The sequence below is a fragment of the Haliaeetus albicilla genome, chromosome 5 (genome assembly GCF_947461875.1).
Source record: "Haliaeetus albicilla chromosome 5, bHalAlb1.1, whole genome shotgun sequence".
Taxonomy (NCBI): domain Eukaryota; kingdom Metazoa; phylum Chordata; class Aves; order Accipitriformes; family Accipitridae; genus Haliaeetus; species Haliaeetus albicilla.
The window spans coordinates 8,881,694-8,898,227 of record NC_091487.1 but is presented as its reverse complement, the minus strand read 5'-3'; the positions used below and the strand labels follow the sequence as shown (position 1 = coordinate 8,898,227).

The 16,534-nt window shown below is 41.3% G+C and overlaps 1 protein-coding gene across 1 annotated transcript in view; it reads right to left on the bottom strand.

The window, feature by feature from the left end:
* Positions 1 to 16,534, bottom strand: part of MTHFD1 (methylenetetrahydrofolate dehydrogenase, cyclohydrolase and formyltetrahydrofolate synthetase 1) — a 42,038-nt gene that overhangs the window by 6,599 nt on the left and 18,905 nt on the right. The window contains exons 11-25 of the mRNA XM_069783254.1: positions 15,741 to 15,914; positions 15,084 to 15,220; positions 14,747 to 14,793; positions 12,548 to 12,655; positions 12,388 to 12,462; positions 10,502 to 10,604; positions 9,240 to 9,316; positions 8,133 to 8,273; positions 5,162 to 5,230; positions 4,503 to 4,614; positions 4,155 to 4,294; positions 3,677 to 3,718; positions 2,529 to 2,629; positions 1,409 to 1,586; positions 139 to 246 (exon numbers count right to left, since the gene is read on the bottom strand). Coding sequence (XP_069639355.1) covers positions 139 to 246; positions 1,409 to 1,586; positions 2,529 to 2,629; positions 3,677 to 3,718; positions 4,155 to 4,294; positions 4,503 to 4,614; positions 5,162 to 5,230; positions 8,133 to 8,273; positions 9,240 to 9,316; positions 10,502 to 10,604; positions 12,388 to 12,462; positions 12,548 to 12,655; positions 14,747 to 14,793; positions 15,084 to 15,220; positions 15,741 to 15,914 — 1,612 coding nt within the window. The remainder of the gene's footprint in view (positions 1 to 138; positions 247 to 1,408; positions 1,587 to 2,528; positions 2,630 to 3,676; positions 3,719 to 4,154; positions 4,295 to 4,502; positions 4,615 to 5,161; positions 5,231 to 8,132; positions 8,274 to 9,239; positions 9,317 to 10,501; positions 10,605 to 12,387; positions 12,463 to 12,547; positions 12,656 to 14,746; positions 14,794 to 15,083; positions 15,221 to 15,740; positions 15,915 to 16,534) is intronic.

Here is a 16,534-nt window from a genome sequence, read left to right as displayed (position 1 = left end):
ATAGCAGCATCTAACAAGTCCTGGACAAGGACATGATTTGAGTGACGATTCCCTTCACACACAGTTTGAAGACCACTGTTCAATATGAACGTTTTAAATGAAAAGCACCACTGGTATCAGGTGACGTGGAACACTCACTTGCTTAGTGTACAAGGCGACTTTCTTCTGTGCTTCTGGAAGTAGCTCAATGTCACTTGCCCCATAGATCTGCTGTGCAATAAGCCTGATCTTATCTATAACAGGGAGCTAGAGGGGAAAAAAAAAAAAAAAAAAAAAAAAAAAAAAAAAAGACAGGCAAGTCAGTGTGGCCAAACTACAAAGAGCCATAACATCACAGCAGCTTCACAGTCCTTCATACGTGTCGTGCAATGCCCATCTGCAGATACAAGAGCTTTTCCCATTCGCTGTACAACAAAGCTATACAGTAATTTGGGGGTTTTCAAAACACAGTTATCTTGTTGCAGTTGTTTCTCTTGGTAAGAGGGCAAAACTAGTTTACTACAGTCAGAAACAAAAAGGTACACAACAGTATTTCTTATAAGCTGTGCTTACATATTAATTACCCCCACTGCAAAATATGCATCTTTATTCTCTCTCAAGTTTAAGTCAAAAAGCAGACAAAAATAATTTGAGGGTATACAAGTTAATGGTTAAATAAAAGCACAAATAAAACAGGTTAAAGAAGAAAAATTGAAGGCATCTGTTAAGGAGCTAAAACAGGTATGACGACATAGCTCTGCACCTCATTAGGTTCTTGAATAGGTGCTTGCTATTAAAGGAGGATTCAGGCCATAACCTGGGAACTAACAGTGACTTCACTACCTCCAAATCAATTGTCAAATATGCTTAATGTACAAAGTCATTAGAAACACACACACATGCTCTCTTCCACCCCAACCTGTAGTATGACTCTATAAGCCTCACTTGTAGAGGAAAAAAAAGTTAAAAATGGACAAATTCCGTTCCATAGCCTGGTGTATAGATTCCCATCCTGAGCAACCAGTGCACCCAGAAGCTCTGCAGTAAGGTAACAGGTTTGGTCAAGCTTGTTCCAGTCCATGCTCTGACAGGAATGCATGTCTCAAGTTCAAGAACTAAACTTCCCCTTAGCCTGGAACATGGCTGCCACGGAAGAAACCTGTTTGTCATCTCTAGCAGAGGCACAGCAGCAGCTTTCAGTGTCAAAAGTAAGCAATGTTTCACTGGGTAGTCAAAACGACAAGAACTGACTAACTAGGTCTTTGAGACTGGTGGAATAAATGTTATGCTCTAAAATAAAATGTCTTCTCAGTTTCTCAGAGCAGCCTGTCAGTCAGCCTTCAAGTCAACTTAAGTCAACTTAAGCTAGTGAAACCAGCTAATCTCCACCTTATAAACAAAGCACCTCTGTAATACTGTGAGTTCTTACCTCCACATTATAGAGGAATGTGAAGTTGCTGGGTGTCTGCGATGCTCTCTGAACAGCTTGGGCCAGTGCAACCGCTCCTTTACCTCCCTCTGCCCAGTGAGTGCACTCCACAGCATCAAACGCTCCTGCCTCCTTTGCCAGCTGTACTACAAGGGCCAGTTCAGCCTTTGTATCTGTTCTGTAAGGAGAAAAGTTCACACATTTGTACCGGAGCGTGCACACAGTAAATTATCTGTTGGTTCTAACCATTCCTCTCTTGACAAGATCCAAAAGCTGTCCAAAGAAATCAGTATCCAGCCATCAGGAAGCTGCTGAGGGGCTATCCACCACAGCCTTCTCCACCTTGGTGAAGGAAGCTACTCCACAGAGGAACAGACAGCAACAGATAGCTCTGGAACTACATGCAGAAACCCATGACTACTGACAGAGCAGCGTTCCAGACTTTCTGCCGTTTCTGTCCTGTATTGGCAATGCAAATCCTCTTTCCATGAGCAAACTCAAAAAGGCGTTAGTATTGCTGATTTAGAGATGCTAAGGTGTGCTATATCATGTGCACACAACAAGCTAAAAACCATAATTTCTCTACATCAGCCAATATGCATTTACTTCAGATGAGGAATCCTTAGCTGGCTACTCTGCTTCAACTAGCATCAGCTTTAACACACCAGTTCAAAGCACTTCTGCTTGCATAAAAAGACGACACACAGATTCTATTTCCTGTGCAGTACAACGTGCAGAGCCCGAAATGCTTCTTAGCGGGGCATAATTATTCCACACAGCAGACTACTGAACACAGTGTCGTCGACAGCACAGGCACCTCACCATCTATTGTGAGCTTAGATTTCACATCATGACAGGCACCTTTTGTCCTCAGTAATCTGGCCAGTCACGGTGTAAGTGATGGAAGATAATAGTCATAAAATCCTAAGCTAATTTAAACTCAGGAATACATTTGAAATGACTATGCAGAGCTCCCCTATTTATTCAGCATCTTCCAACAATGCAAAATGCTGCAAACAATACATTGACAGTACTGAAAACCAGAGGTTCTGTTAAACATAGCAGATAAAGCGACACAATTTTATACCCATGCATCACTTCCATGTCCCAGCTCACTCACCTGAAAGCATTGACAGCCACTACTACTGGGACACCAAACATCCGTGCATTTTGGATTTGCTTGTTTAGGTTGCTACAGCCTTTTGCCAACAGTTGAAGATTCTGTAAAGAAGACAGCAAGCAGAAAACACGTTTTATCAGGGGCAGTGAAACTTTTGTTCCAAATCCCCTACGTCCACAGCTAATGATAAAAATGTCAAAATGGGAATGAAACCACAAAGGCAAATCCCCAGTGCTACTTTCTGAGCAGTCCAGACCAAGTGCATGCTCTTTGATGGAAGAAAAGGAATGACTACTTCTAATGATCGCTGGTTTCAGCTGCCAAGCCAAGGCAAGAGAAATCACTTTTTATCATTTTTTTTCTGTTATTCTTAGTAAGTTAATGCCCATGCTCATTAACTCCCCACAGTAAAGCCTCATTTTACTCTGACACATTCCTCTTTATGTATTAAATATCATTAGCAGTGAATTTCCAGACAGTTGTTTGAAGTCTGTGGCAACAGCTTTCGGTTTACACATATTTACATTTTGCAGCATCAGAGACTATTCATGGAAATCCAGACATTTCATTCCTTCCTATGCAAAGAATAATCCACACAGAAGCTCCACAAGTGAAAAAGCTGCAGCAATGTAAAGACAGCCAGACCAATTATCCAAGTGTACACAACCATTCAAGGCACAAGGACAGAAGCTGAGACTTTGGTTCACCTTCCTCTCTGCTTGCAAATGGTGGGGGGAAATAAAACCAGAAACTGCTGCTGCTAAGAAGAGAGTAATTAGAGAGGCACTGTGAATATTTTCAGAAACAATATTTCAGCCAAGCAATTACTCTATACTGAGAGGGTCAGGGGACAAGGAGTAGATATTACTATGAAAAATTGAGTGCACAGGCAATTGCATGAGCTCAGGAGAAACGAAAAGACTAGGTCAAGTACAATAAATGCTTCAGAGAGCAAAGCCAAAGTAACATCGTAAAAAAAACCAAACCCCAAACCACCCCCACCCCCCAAAATTACAGCTTGTGTGAGGAAGCATTTCCCTGGCAGCTGAAGAAATGACACACTAGCTATCCAGGCGTGTACTGCATGACAACATCGTGTCATGACTGTAGTTAGTTGGTCAATTGTCACAAAAGGTAAAGGAGGTTACCTCTTCCATGTACTCCTTTGGTAAAGGTACCCCAGCAGTGACCTGGGAAAAAAAGGAAAAGAAGAAAAACATGGAACCCCATAAGATTTTTATCCATGACAGCAATTCTTGCTTCATTCTTATTAAATGGCATCAAGATACAACATTCTACTCCAGGCTGATTGTTTTTTCTAAGAAAAAACATAAAAGGAAGAATAAAAGACTGCACATGCACTCACAGTACAACAAATGACTGACTGTGGCAGTATCACAAGTGCCCCAGCATACAAGCACTTCATTAGAACAATAAAACAAGCAGGTATGTACCTGTAACATACTACAATGAAGCAGGTTACTAGCAACAGGGACATATGGATTCCTTTTACTACTGCAAACCTCAAGACAATTACAAGTAGATCAAACCCTACAGGGCTTTAAGTGACTGGATCAGAACAGCAACAGCCCCTCACGCCTAAAGAAAACCTTTCCTAGTACTTACTGCAGGCCCTCCTCCATGCATTTTCAGAGCTCGGACAGTAGCAACCAACACCACCACATGAGGCCGGAGACCAGAATAGCGGCACTTAATATTAAAGAATTTCTCCATGCCTATGTCTGCACCAAATCCTGCTTCTGTAACTAGAGTAGGAATTAAAAGAAAAGAAGCTTGTGAGAGGTTGCTGGGTAGAGAAATCATGCTCTGATTATATATATCAGAAGCTTCTTCCAAGACAAAAAAACTCCAAAGACAGTCACAGTAAAAAAAAAACAAACAAACAACCAGGCAGATCCCTCCCTGCAAACAAAAAACCAAAAAGCAAACAAAAAACATGCTCCACACACTTACCAACAAAACCCTCTTCACCCACAAGCTTCAGTGCTATTTTGTCTGCCAACACTGAAGAATTCCCATGTGCAATATTGGCAAAAGGTCCAGCATGAACAAACACCGGTGTTCCCTAGAAAAGGGGGGTTGTGGGAGAGAGACAGAAAGAAAATCAGAGGGTACAATTTAGCAAACCTGCAGCATTTCAGGAACTAAGTACTATGGTACCTGAAGGTGAAGAAAAATGCTTTTAGAAGACAGATCTTAAAGCCTTCTCATCAAACATTTGTTATCAGTCATAAGGACTACAGGGCAAACAGGATTATAATAATCTGCACAAGTGGAGATATTAATCCGCTTAGGAAAAGGATGGCTAAATTCCAGCAACTCTTTGCTGTTCTCCTGCATCCACAACATTTAGATTCCCAAAACACCTCCTGGCATTAAAGACAACAGAACAGAGACACAGCAAAGTTTCATGCATTTCCTCCGGGTCATCCCACATGTCAATGGCAGACCTAGAAAGAAGCTAGCCTTCTCCCGTAGCTGAACCTTAGGTAGGAAACCACAATAAACCTCTAACTCTAAGCTGAGTAAGCCCACGCTGGTTTTGATGAATGAACTAAACTGGTTGCTTCTTGGCTCTGAAAATGCACATATAGCAAATCATCTGTGCTCACCTCTAGTGTCTGCATGAGGTTTGGTTTAACAGCATCTTTCATCAAGACAGCCAGAGCACCAGTCACACCCTAAAGGAAAAAAAGGGCAATCAGTTTCCAGGTGTACTGAGACTTTGAGACAGTTCCTATGCAGTGTCAAGGCTCTGCTTTTATCCTGGTGAGCTTTAAGGACCAGAACCAGCAGTTGCTCTAGATATAACCAATTCTACTCAGGGCAAGGCAGAATAATGACCTCCACATTCTTGTAAGAGGATCTGTGATTTCTGCTGGGGGCAACCTCTTGGTCATGACCATGCTTGGCCATCACTTTGTAGTGAAAGCATAAAGAACAATTGCTGCTTCAATGCTATAGCAAGGTTAGTAAACAATAGCAGTGAGAGGCAACCCTTAGGTACGTATGGCTTACTGTAGCCCATTCAGTGGCACAAAGCAATGTGCTTAGGTTTTGCAGATAGATTTGTCTTAGACTTTTTTCCTTCCTCATTTCAGCAACTAGGCTCTACATACTGGCCTTTAAATGTCCTAAAATGCTGCTACATCCTGCCTGAGTCTCTTGTGCAGAAATAACTTTTAAAGTGAACCTCTGTGCTCATGAGAAAGACCAGGCTGACATCATGAAAGGCAAACACTGGAGCCCATGTTTCCTCTGAGGTGCAGCAGTACATCCTGCTGCAATTCAGCTTCCTGCAAAGTGAAAGCTTGTGATTTCATCCACATCTGCTTTGGGAGAGAAAATGAGGGTTTGGTCATCCTTGTGACTAATACAGTTCACAAGAAACTGAACCGACTGTCACCCAGCACTTGCAAAAGTAACTAGAATTGCCATCATGGGTATTGAGCCAAATGTTCACAGTTATGAAGTTATGAAAACCTTGAACCATGATTTCTTTTTCTTCCCCTTTAATTTTAATTGGATTGCAGCACTTAATTATATGAAAGATTTTTTTTTAAAAGACATTCACTGCCTTGTTTCAATCTTGCCACATGAAAGCTTATTTAACATTTAATGGATAAGCTTTAAACTTCAGTCATCTCCAGAATAATGAAAACTACAGAGCGAGATTTCCATGGCGACATTTCAGACCTGTGTCACTCAGTGGCACTTCAATACATCCCATCTCTAAAAACCTGTAGTCAGTTTTTGATTCTGCATTTATTCCCAGTTTCTTTGCACTTCCTGGTAGCACACTCGCAACATTGGTTGTATCACAGCAGAAGGACTCAGACATCCTATCGTGCCAGTCTGGTCTCTGCAATCACTGTTTCTGCCAGCATAAGGAGTACGTTAACAGTCCTAACATGCAAGCCAATGGCTGCCATCAGTGCAAACATATAACATTCAAGAGAACCTGTTGGACAGGTCTGATAACCATCCTCCATTCCACAGCTACAATGGACAAAGTTAAATATAATTAGATTTAAAAGTAAAAAAAAAAATTAAAAAAAAATCTTGAGACAAAAGACTTCTATCATCTGGACTCTACATAAAACTCAAAGCAATTCCCTATCCAAACACCATCTGCCTCCACTGCTGATGGGCAGCAGGAGAGACTCCTGTTTTCCAGAACAGGGTTTAACCCAGGTACTTAAGGTTAAACTGGCAGCATGCTAGCAGTAGGAACTAAGATCTCAAAGCTGCCTACAGAACTTTGGCACATGCCCTCCCTCATTTCCAACAAATGTCTCTCATAAGGACATTTACAGTTAAACAGTTCCCAGCCTAGCCCTTTTCCTACAAGGCCAGAGTCAGGCCATGTTGCTAATCTACTGTTTCTTAGGCTTATCCTGGAAGGAAGCAAAACAAACAAACAAACCCCCCAAACACAAGAAAACAAAAAAACCCACAGCAAGATAGCAAGAGCTGGGTAAGCCTTAGTCCTGTGTCCCACCTTATTGGAAACAGAGGTCAGGATACCCACCCTGTGGATTCTTCTGTCCCATTGGAAATGTTCATTCAGAAAATGCAAGACAAACCTCATTAACACCACATCATGCAAATTTGTAATACTCTTGTCTTTTGCAAAGCAGGCTGTGAAATACCTACTATACAGGACAGCAGTAAGCACCAGTATCATGTCTCTATTGACTAGTACAAAAGCCCTGAGCCTGTTCTCTGTCTTGAGGCCAAGTGGCAGGGCACAGTTCACATACAGGGCTCAATTCCCCTTCCCTTATCCAAACAGGGTTGCCATCTTCAAAACATTTATTGGAAGAAGTGTCTGGGACACAGGCTATTCCCCTGAAACCACGCTGAAGCACCACTGGGGAGAGTGCTAGTTGACACACTCCACAAACATGCCAAGAACTGTACTAATAATTATTGTATGACAGCTGCAAGACAGTGTTGCAGCTTGCAACTGCTGGTTAGGACTGCTTTATGTACTGGTAATAAGACAGCACCAGTGCTACTACATACAGTATTTCACACAGTGGAAATAAAGGATTTGTGTCCCTCATCAAAGGCTGCCTTACGGAGACCTTGCAAAATTTGCAAAGGGTTTGGCTTTTATAGCATTCACAACCTCCCAGAATAAGGTATTTCATCATCTGTAATTAAATTTGCATGAGCCTTTTCTCCTGCTCAATGTCTTCCTCACTCCAGGGAACCTGAGAAACAAGATGGCCAGCAGGATGCATTTTGAGTTCTTCCGATTCATAAATATGCTTTTTATCTAGAAGCCACCATGTATTTCCCCATTAATTCCTATGCTGCTAGCTTCAACTTGACACATAGCACATCGCAGAGGACCGTTTGTCCCTGCCCAGATCACATGCACACACACACTCTCTAGGTAAGGTGCTAGCCACACTGAAGTAAAAAAACCTTTGTTAACTCCCAGGGCTAAGATTTTTGTCTTTGATCTTGCATATGCTAAGGGATTTTCTGTACAGAAATGTCTCTATGCTTTTCAATCCATGGACTTCTGGAAGTACTAGGAAAAAGCATTTGAGAACTGAATGACTCTCTTACAAGGTCATCTGTTGTAACTGGTTCTCCTCTCCTGCTGGAAGCTACCACCATTCTGCCCAGTCGCTTTTTCATATCATCCAACCCATCCGACAGTGCTAAAACTGCCATGATTTCACTGCTGACTGTGATGTCAAACTGAGCCTGCAAGAGATGAATAAAGAATGTGAACTCATCAAGATTCCCTAGCAGCAATCCTTACCTCTGCTAAATTCTTGAAACAAAGCCAATCATCACCATCATAAAAAAAACAAACCCAAACCCAAAAAAACCCAGACGTACAAATATAAAAGAAATTCAAAGCATTACTCTCAGAACATACTTCATTTAATTTGACCATTTTAAACTGGATTTTTTTCTGCAAAAATAAGTAAAACCTACTTATTCCATTGCTATTACATGACTCTCTCCTGGCACATACATTAGTGATTCATGTAAGAATGCTTAATGCTAACAAATTATATTTTTGAAGACTGAGCTTACTAACTCATCTGACTATCACTAAACAGTACAGTAAATGAAAAAAAAAAATCAGATTCTATAGGAAATGAAGGGTAGAATTCATCAGACATAACACTGACACCTCCATTGAAGCTAAGCACCCTAGGGACATTTCCAGTTAACAGAAAGAGGCTTTTCTGAGCACAATTCATTTGAACAATTAATTTGACAGTTACTTAAGGGATGCGAGGAGTCACAGCCCAGATTGCCTATTTTACTCTATTGATTATATAATGAATCCAGACAACGAGCTCAGATACCATGTCTAATTTTGGCCAGATACATTCCACCCAAAGCATGTCCAGTGGTGAACATTAGCCATTGCCATGCATTGTATTTACAGAGGGCAGTTGTGTACAACTGTTATTATGCCACAGTCATCCCAGTTTGGGAACCCAACATTCAGGAGAGAACAGGAAAGGAGGGAACAGACAACAAAACTAAGCACTGCACTGGTAGCATATTTAACTGCCTGGTTGAAGGGACTTTTTGCTTTCTCTTTAACAAGGTACTGGTAAAAGATGGAAACATCTGGCATTACAGGAACTTGCTTTAGGACCACATTCTTCAAAGCACTTTTTAAAACATGCAAGAAAAGGGAACAATTACCGTTCGTGAGAAGCCTTTTTCTGTTGGAGACTGTCCAATAGTGATTTTCCTAAGGAACCTGTCATTTGTATCCAGTACTGCAAGGAACGCAGAAAGAAAGATGAAAAATCACATTGCAAGTCATAAGTCACATCTATGCCCTATTACAAACACTCAACTAGATCACCTATGAAGGGAGGATGGCAGTTTGAGATACCATCCTCTCCTAAAGAATGGCAAGTGCTACTCAACATGATTCTTCCCCAAAACTGAACTGCAACAAAGTTAAGATAACCAGAGTCACATGCAGACCCTGTACCGCATCCAGAGGAAGTCTACCTCCCTTTGTGTGCATTAACCACAAGTCCAAAGCCTCTCTAAAAAGCAGAGCTGCTAGTATTATTCCATTTGCTTTTTCACGATCATTAGTCAATGTGAAATCAGGAAATTATGACAGCCAAAAAAGAAATAACATGATCATTTTATAAGCTAAGTGATAAAATGGTCAGATTCTACTATTTCGTGAGAATAGTTTCACACAGCCCCATTAACTCAAATTACCTTGGAAACACAAACTATCAAATACTGCCTTAAATTTGCTGTTTCTTACTATCCACTTGAAAAATCCCAAGTATTTAATAAAATACTTCCCATGTGGCAGACTACTTTAGCCCCTTACAGGTTATCAAGCAAATTTTGGAGAATACATTTCACAGTGTATTTTAATAAAAAGAAGAAAAAGCAATATTCTTGGGGTCTAAATCAGAAAAAAAAAGTCCGTATTTTAAATTTCTTTTGCTAGTGAAATATTAAATCTGCCAGACCAGAGATTGATCTTACCTTCAGGTATCTTTAAAAATATTTTTAAAATCTGGCCTTTATTTGCTGTCAGTCCCCAAGAGAGCAAGTGGGCAGATTAAAATGGAGTTTAATCCCAGAGCAGAACCCTCTCGCTGCTCATGGAGCTTTCTCAGTCAGGTAAAAAGGCTGTTGGCTACAGTTCCCACTCAACTCTCTCAGTGACTGACAAATCCAGAAACACAAACCTCCACCAATTAGTGAAGTCTTAATCTTTGTGAATTCAGAGCAGATTCAAGCCCCTGTGTCAGACCCTTTAGGAAAAGGATCCCAGCTGCAGGCATCTATCCCACCAAACACTCAGGAGAGGCCAGTCCTGCCCTCTTTCCCATTTTCCCAGGAAACAGTTCCTGCTGCGCTTGCAAACCTCTCTTTTGACACACATTTTGTTTCTTAATAATTCTTTCATTTAATAGCTCTTGTACCTCTTTGCCATGTTATGGTGCCTGGGTCAATGTCCAATCTCACAAATAAGCTTACTTCTTCCTTTGTCAAAGCCATAGGATCAGTTTTGTTAATGCCCAATTTCTATGGGAGGAAAGGACAATAAAAGAAAAAAAAGGTATAACGAGCAGATTCACAGAAATGAACCTTTCACTAGAGAGCAATGAGCCTTCAGCAGCAGCATCTGCACATTCAAAAATAAGCAGGGGATGCCTTTTTGGTGCCCCTTCTCCTAGACCCCACAACAATGTAAGATGATCGATATCAGTGCATATCTGGAAGCAGAGCTTGCTGCTGACCAGCTAGTAGAGGGCAAGGCAGACAATAGGGCTCATTAGAGCAGGTTGTCACCAAGCTTTGTGCAAGGCATCTACAGAAAGAGTAAGAGAGAGTGCTCTGCAGTTCCTTACGCACCTTGTTCTAATCATTAGCCTCACATGCTTACATCCATTTCTCATTAGTTTGCCTAGGGTCACTGCACACAGGCATGCGTATTTAAAGACACTGCTTTCAGCATGCTGGTTAAGCAGCACAAAGGAGGAATTAAACATTTCAGTCACAAGGCTGTCAGCATCCCAGAAAGCTGATCTTGAACATACTGAGAGGATGGGCAGTTTGCCAAGTTGCTTAATTGAGAGAAGAATTATCTCAAGAAGCCTGATACAACTGCAAGCTTAGGAACGAGCAAAACGATTGAGTTGATTTATGAACGAGCAAGCTTTTTTTAATTAACTAGACAGCTAAGTTGTATTTTTCTCCTGAAGAACAGCAAGGAAGAAGAAAGTCTGTTCTCTTCCTCTTCAAGCACATCGTTTAGAAAGAGAAATAAACAACAACAAAAAAAGATATCATCTTTCTGGAATATTAGCATCCCATTCACATCTCAACATTTAATAACCAGAAGAGTGGTTAGGGTAGAGTTCCCTCAGCAGTCCATCAGGAACACCAAGCAGTATGACATACCTTCTTTGCTCAGCAGTGGAAGCAAACCACACAGTCTCTAATGGTTGAGAAATTATAGCCAATTAATAAATCAGAGTTTTAGCTTCCTAAGTAGTCTGACTACTGCTCCTGACTTCCAAATGGGCAACTGATCCAGCGTGAACACTGTACAAACAGGACTGTACTTTGAATGAACTTAGCAGGCCCCAGACTGTCCTTCTAGCCAGAAGGTTCAAGCCCAGTGCAAAACTATTCCGCTGTTAATCCTCATTTTTGCAGAAGTCAGGGACACATGCTGGCCCACATTAATTTCTGAGGATCAGAGGAGCCTGTAGTCTGCCCAGGGATTGCCACTCAATGACAGGGCTACTCATCTAAGTGGGAATTCTTTTTTGGGGAGAGGAGGAGTGGGCAATGTAGGGGACAGGTATTTTTTTCTGTTTTTCCCTGCTTTCTTAATCTGGATAGGACAAAAAATTCTCTATGTTCTCTTTTTGCTGAACTTTATAAATTGCCTTTCTTTGTGCTGCATTATCTATATAGCTGTCACAAACGAACTATTCAACTCTAGCTGTAACCGGGTGTAAGGTACAGGGGCTGATTCTGGTCCTTTCTTAAAGTGCCTTGTGGACACTAAATTGACACTATTAATAAAGGGCACTAACCCCTTTGCCTCTTCCCACTGCATTACTCATACAGCATATGACAAAGAGTTACATCAATGACTCTTCCCCTTGGGGCTGCATCTCACTGTTTTCTGTGCTGTAGGAAGGGCTACCATACTTCTGCACACCTTATGTAAAAATTAAATGCCAGCAGAATGACCTAAAGGACAACAGGAGGGTTTCTGTAACTTAGCTCTGCCTACGTAAAGGATGAGTAAATGCAACAGAACCAGAAACCAATGCAAAACCAGTGAACTTACCTGTAATCTTCGGATCTGAATGCCCGAGAACTTCCTAACACCATTGACAGAAGGCACCAAACGGTCGTAGAGAGCCTTGCAGAATGAAACAGGTAGTTAATTAGCACTGCTGGCACACCTAAAACAACTTGGCCAAATACATCATAAGAAAGGATCGTACCTGGTCAGTCTGAGTTAGCTCATGGAATATACGTGTGTCGATAGCAGCAGCGACCAGGTTGTTGGCTGCAGTGATAGCATGGATGTCACCAGTGAGGTGAAGGTTAAACTAGAGGAGATAAAACATATCAGTTACCTCATCCTGCTGCAATTTTCATTTATTTCAATTCATCGTAGACAGATGGAAAGAAAAGTATTAATAGCAATGTTAAAGTGGGTGAGGGTGGAGGGGGAGAGATTGCTCAGTGCAGTATGTGGAAGAGAGGAAAGAATTTCTCTAAAACAGAAAAATGCCTCCCCCACATTTATGTCATTTTACAAACTTCCAGAACAAAGCTTCCAAATAAAAAGGTTTTTTTTTCCCCATGAGAAGAGTTCTCACAGGCTCCTTGACACCTGAGAAGACCATGGTATAGCACACCTGCATTGCTCCTCCTTCACCCTCCTTCTGACCCACTCTCATTATTTGCACAATAGGTTTCACACATCCATTAGCTAAAGCTGCTGCTGCTCCCACAAAGGTATCCGAGCTAAATTGAAACTAGCAACCTTGTGCAGTGCTAGCAGTAGAGCTGTGGTTGCACAGAGCTCTGCATAAGCTAACCACTCAAACACACGTTATCGTAGGCAGAACTTGTAGACCATGTACTACACAGTGACACTGCTAGTAGTTTTCTTGGTTCTATCTCATTAAAAGATAGTTTGAGTGGGTTTGTCTGCATGAGTTATCTGGCTGCATTGTAGCTATACTGACAAATGGCTTGGGATACATAGCTTACGTGAAAAACTTGCATTATGGCAGGGGAGTAAGAGGTGTGGTTTAAACAATCCTTTTCCTCTGCACCAGAGCCACAAAGGAGGAAGATGAAAAGGGGACATTAGAAAAGGTGATATGACAGAAGACCTTACAATACCATTTCATTGAAGCCTTGCTACTGTGATCTTAAAAAAGACAGCTAAAGGCAGAATGCAGCTAGTCACACACTGATTATAAATCCTCATTAGTAAATGCTAATTGTTGTCTTATTCTACACACATGTGACAAGAAGCAATTATTACTACCTTGGTCCTGCAGTATGAGCTCAAAAGTTTTTCACTTGCTATCTTTTCCTAGGATGAAAGCTACATGCAGAAATATCAAATGATGTATCAAGGTCATCACTGTAACTAGTGACTCCACATACTTCAATTTTACAAGACACGCATCAATTAAAACACCCCCACAAAACTATGCGTATTTATACCATATGGGTCATACTTAAAGAATGTCCTTTCAGCCAGTTTGGTTCCAAGAGTGGGGCTGTTTCCCACTGCTGCACACAGTCAAGTATTTGGCTCCTCTTATTAATGCTCCCAAAGAGGAGGAGATTATTTTTCCTGTCACATCTGTCATTCACACGTGTTCTTGGCACCTGACTAAATCAATATTCTGCCTCCCTAACATTTTTATTTTTTACGGACTTGCTGCATCAATTGGAACAAACAGCCCTTTTGATCATTTCTGCTTTTCTTCCTAAAATTGCCCTGTGTCAATCTATAGTGCACAAGACAAAGGTAGAATTCTACAGGCAATTACTTTGAGAGTTGAGAGAAGCACAAGAGCACGTGCTACACGTGCATTTCAATTCCCTGCCCCCAGACACGGGATTTTACTTGTTGCCAAGTCACGTCAGAAATATGCTGCAGTGCCAGTCCCCCACAGGCTGAGGTCTTGGCATTACTGATTCCCAACTTCCCTTTTCCCGCTTCATGGTAGTGATCTAAAACACAAGTATACCAAAATAGCTCACAGAAAGAGCTGGTGACCACTGCTGCTGACAGAGCTACTTAATATGCTTCCAAAATATATTAAGTCATTATCATCTTTATTTCAGTGCTGGGAAAAAGAGGCACAGGATGTACTTTGCTCAAAGGTATACAGCAATTCAAGGCAGAGAAGGAGAGGGAACAGAGGAACTGGGAATTCCCAGTTCCATGAAGTTCCCTGACCATGCAGGCACCCTTCTGAAACAACCAAAGACTTAAACAAAAAAACCCCAACCAACCAACCAAAAAAAAGCTTTGCTGAAATCAAGCATCCAGTTCTTAGGAATGCTACATTGGGCTATAAATAAAAAAGATTTTCTAAGTTATCTGACTGCAGTATCTCTTCCAAGGTCTGTGAACCACATGTGCAATGAGGCTTTGTATAAAGAATTACCTCTTCCATGGGGATAACTTGACAATAGCCACCACCTGCAGCTCCACCTACAGAGAGACAATAATCAAATCATGCAAATAAAGGTCTCTCTAGCCCAGAGTAGTATTACATGTGTTTGCTTAATGGCTTTAAGAAGGCAGCTACTGTTGAGCAGCTTAGTTTAAATCCCAGCACAGCACTTGAAGACAACACTGAAAAACTTACCCAAGGTTTTTCTTTCTTAAAAGAAATGCAATTGTAACTGGGAATTATGTAAAACTACAATGCAGCAGAATAAAACCTCTGAATGCCATCTTTCCCCATTTAGTCCAACTGCAACCAACAGAACAGCTCATACCTTTTATACCAAAGGTTGGCCCCTGAGAAGGCTGCCGAACACAGGCAAAGACATTCTGGTGAAGGTGGGCTCCTAAGGCTTGAACAAGACCAACAGTGGTGGTGCTTTTCCCCTCTCCCAGGGGAGTAGGAGTTATCCTTCAGTGAAAAAGCAGAATAGACACAAATTAAACCCTTCTAGTGGGTGAGATTCAAAATACAGGAATAAAACAGTCACCCAGTGATTGCAGTTAGTATCAATTCAAATTCTGGATTGGGTCAGACTTCACCTAATCTTCATCAGTTTGAAACTGGAATGAGATCGGCAAATCAGCACATAATTGCCAAAAAACTTCATCTGAAACAACTTGCTAGTTACTGTGGAAGGCAAGCTACTAGACTAGAACTTTGACTACAGTCCAGTCTGCCCTTCATAACCCTGACCTGCAGACTGCAGCAATTCATCTCCTAGAGAGAAATGTTAAACTACATTCCCACTATTTGCCACAAGAGATAAATCTATTTCCCAAACCACTAGATCTTCAGTGTAATTTACTAAAACCCAGAGCACCCCATGCAGCCACCTTACCAAAAGACAAGACAACGACAAGCCATGCTAATAAAATTTTTTTTCACCTTGACATCATGTAAGTGATACCTCAGTTAAAGAAGTACCTACCCAGTAACAACAATGTATTTGCCATCTGGCTGGTTCTTCAGCCGTTTCAGAGCTGACAGATGAACCTTGGCTTTAGTTTGGCCGTAGAGCTCCACCTCATCAGGGAGCAGGCCAACTTCTTTTGCAACTTGATCAATGGGCTTGAGTATGCAAGACTGCGATATTTCAATATCACTTAAAGAAAGAGAGCAAGATCAATTTATAAGCCAAAGACTTCTCACAAATTCCCCACTTCTGGATGGCATAAACTACAAACATCTAATCTATATTTTAAAAAGGGAAGCTTTAACCCCTCCTAGTTAACTGAATCAATCCCACCAATATTGGCTACATTAGAATAGACACATCCTCAGAGCTGCCGTTTTTTTTTAAAAAAAAACCAACAAAACAAACAACAAAAAAACCTGCACCAACTGTTCCCCTGCTCCTCCTACCCCAAGAATGCCTTTTTGTAGGCAATGTGTTATGCACCCTTATGATATTTTGTGTATTTTCAACTGCTCCTTGGGGACTTGACACCAACAACTCCTACTTCAATATGCTAGGTTTTTGCCACGTCACTTAAAATTTTCCAAAATACAAGTGTCTCACTATTTGCTGAATCAGCATCTATCTAGCTGGCCTAAAGAACCTGTGGAAGTCCATGTTTATGCCTTAATAGTATCAGGATGACTGAAGCCTACACTTCAGCATATGTCACAGCACCACTGTAGGTTAGCTCTGCTCCCTTAGGAAGGCCTCACAGTGCTTTCTCTCTACTTCTCTCCAAACTTCAATGCCAGCTACAGTCTACG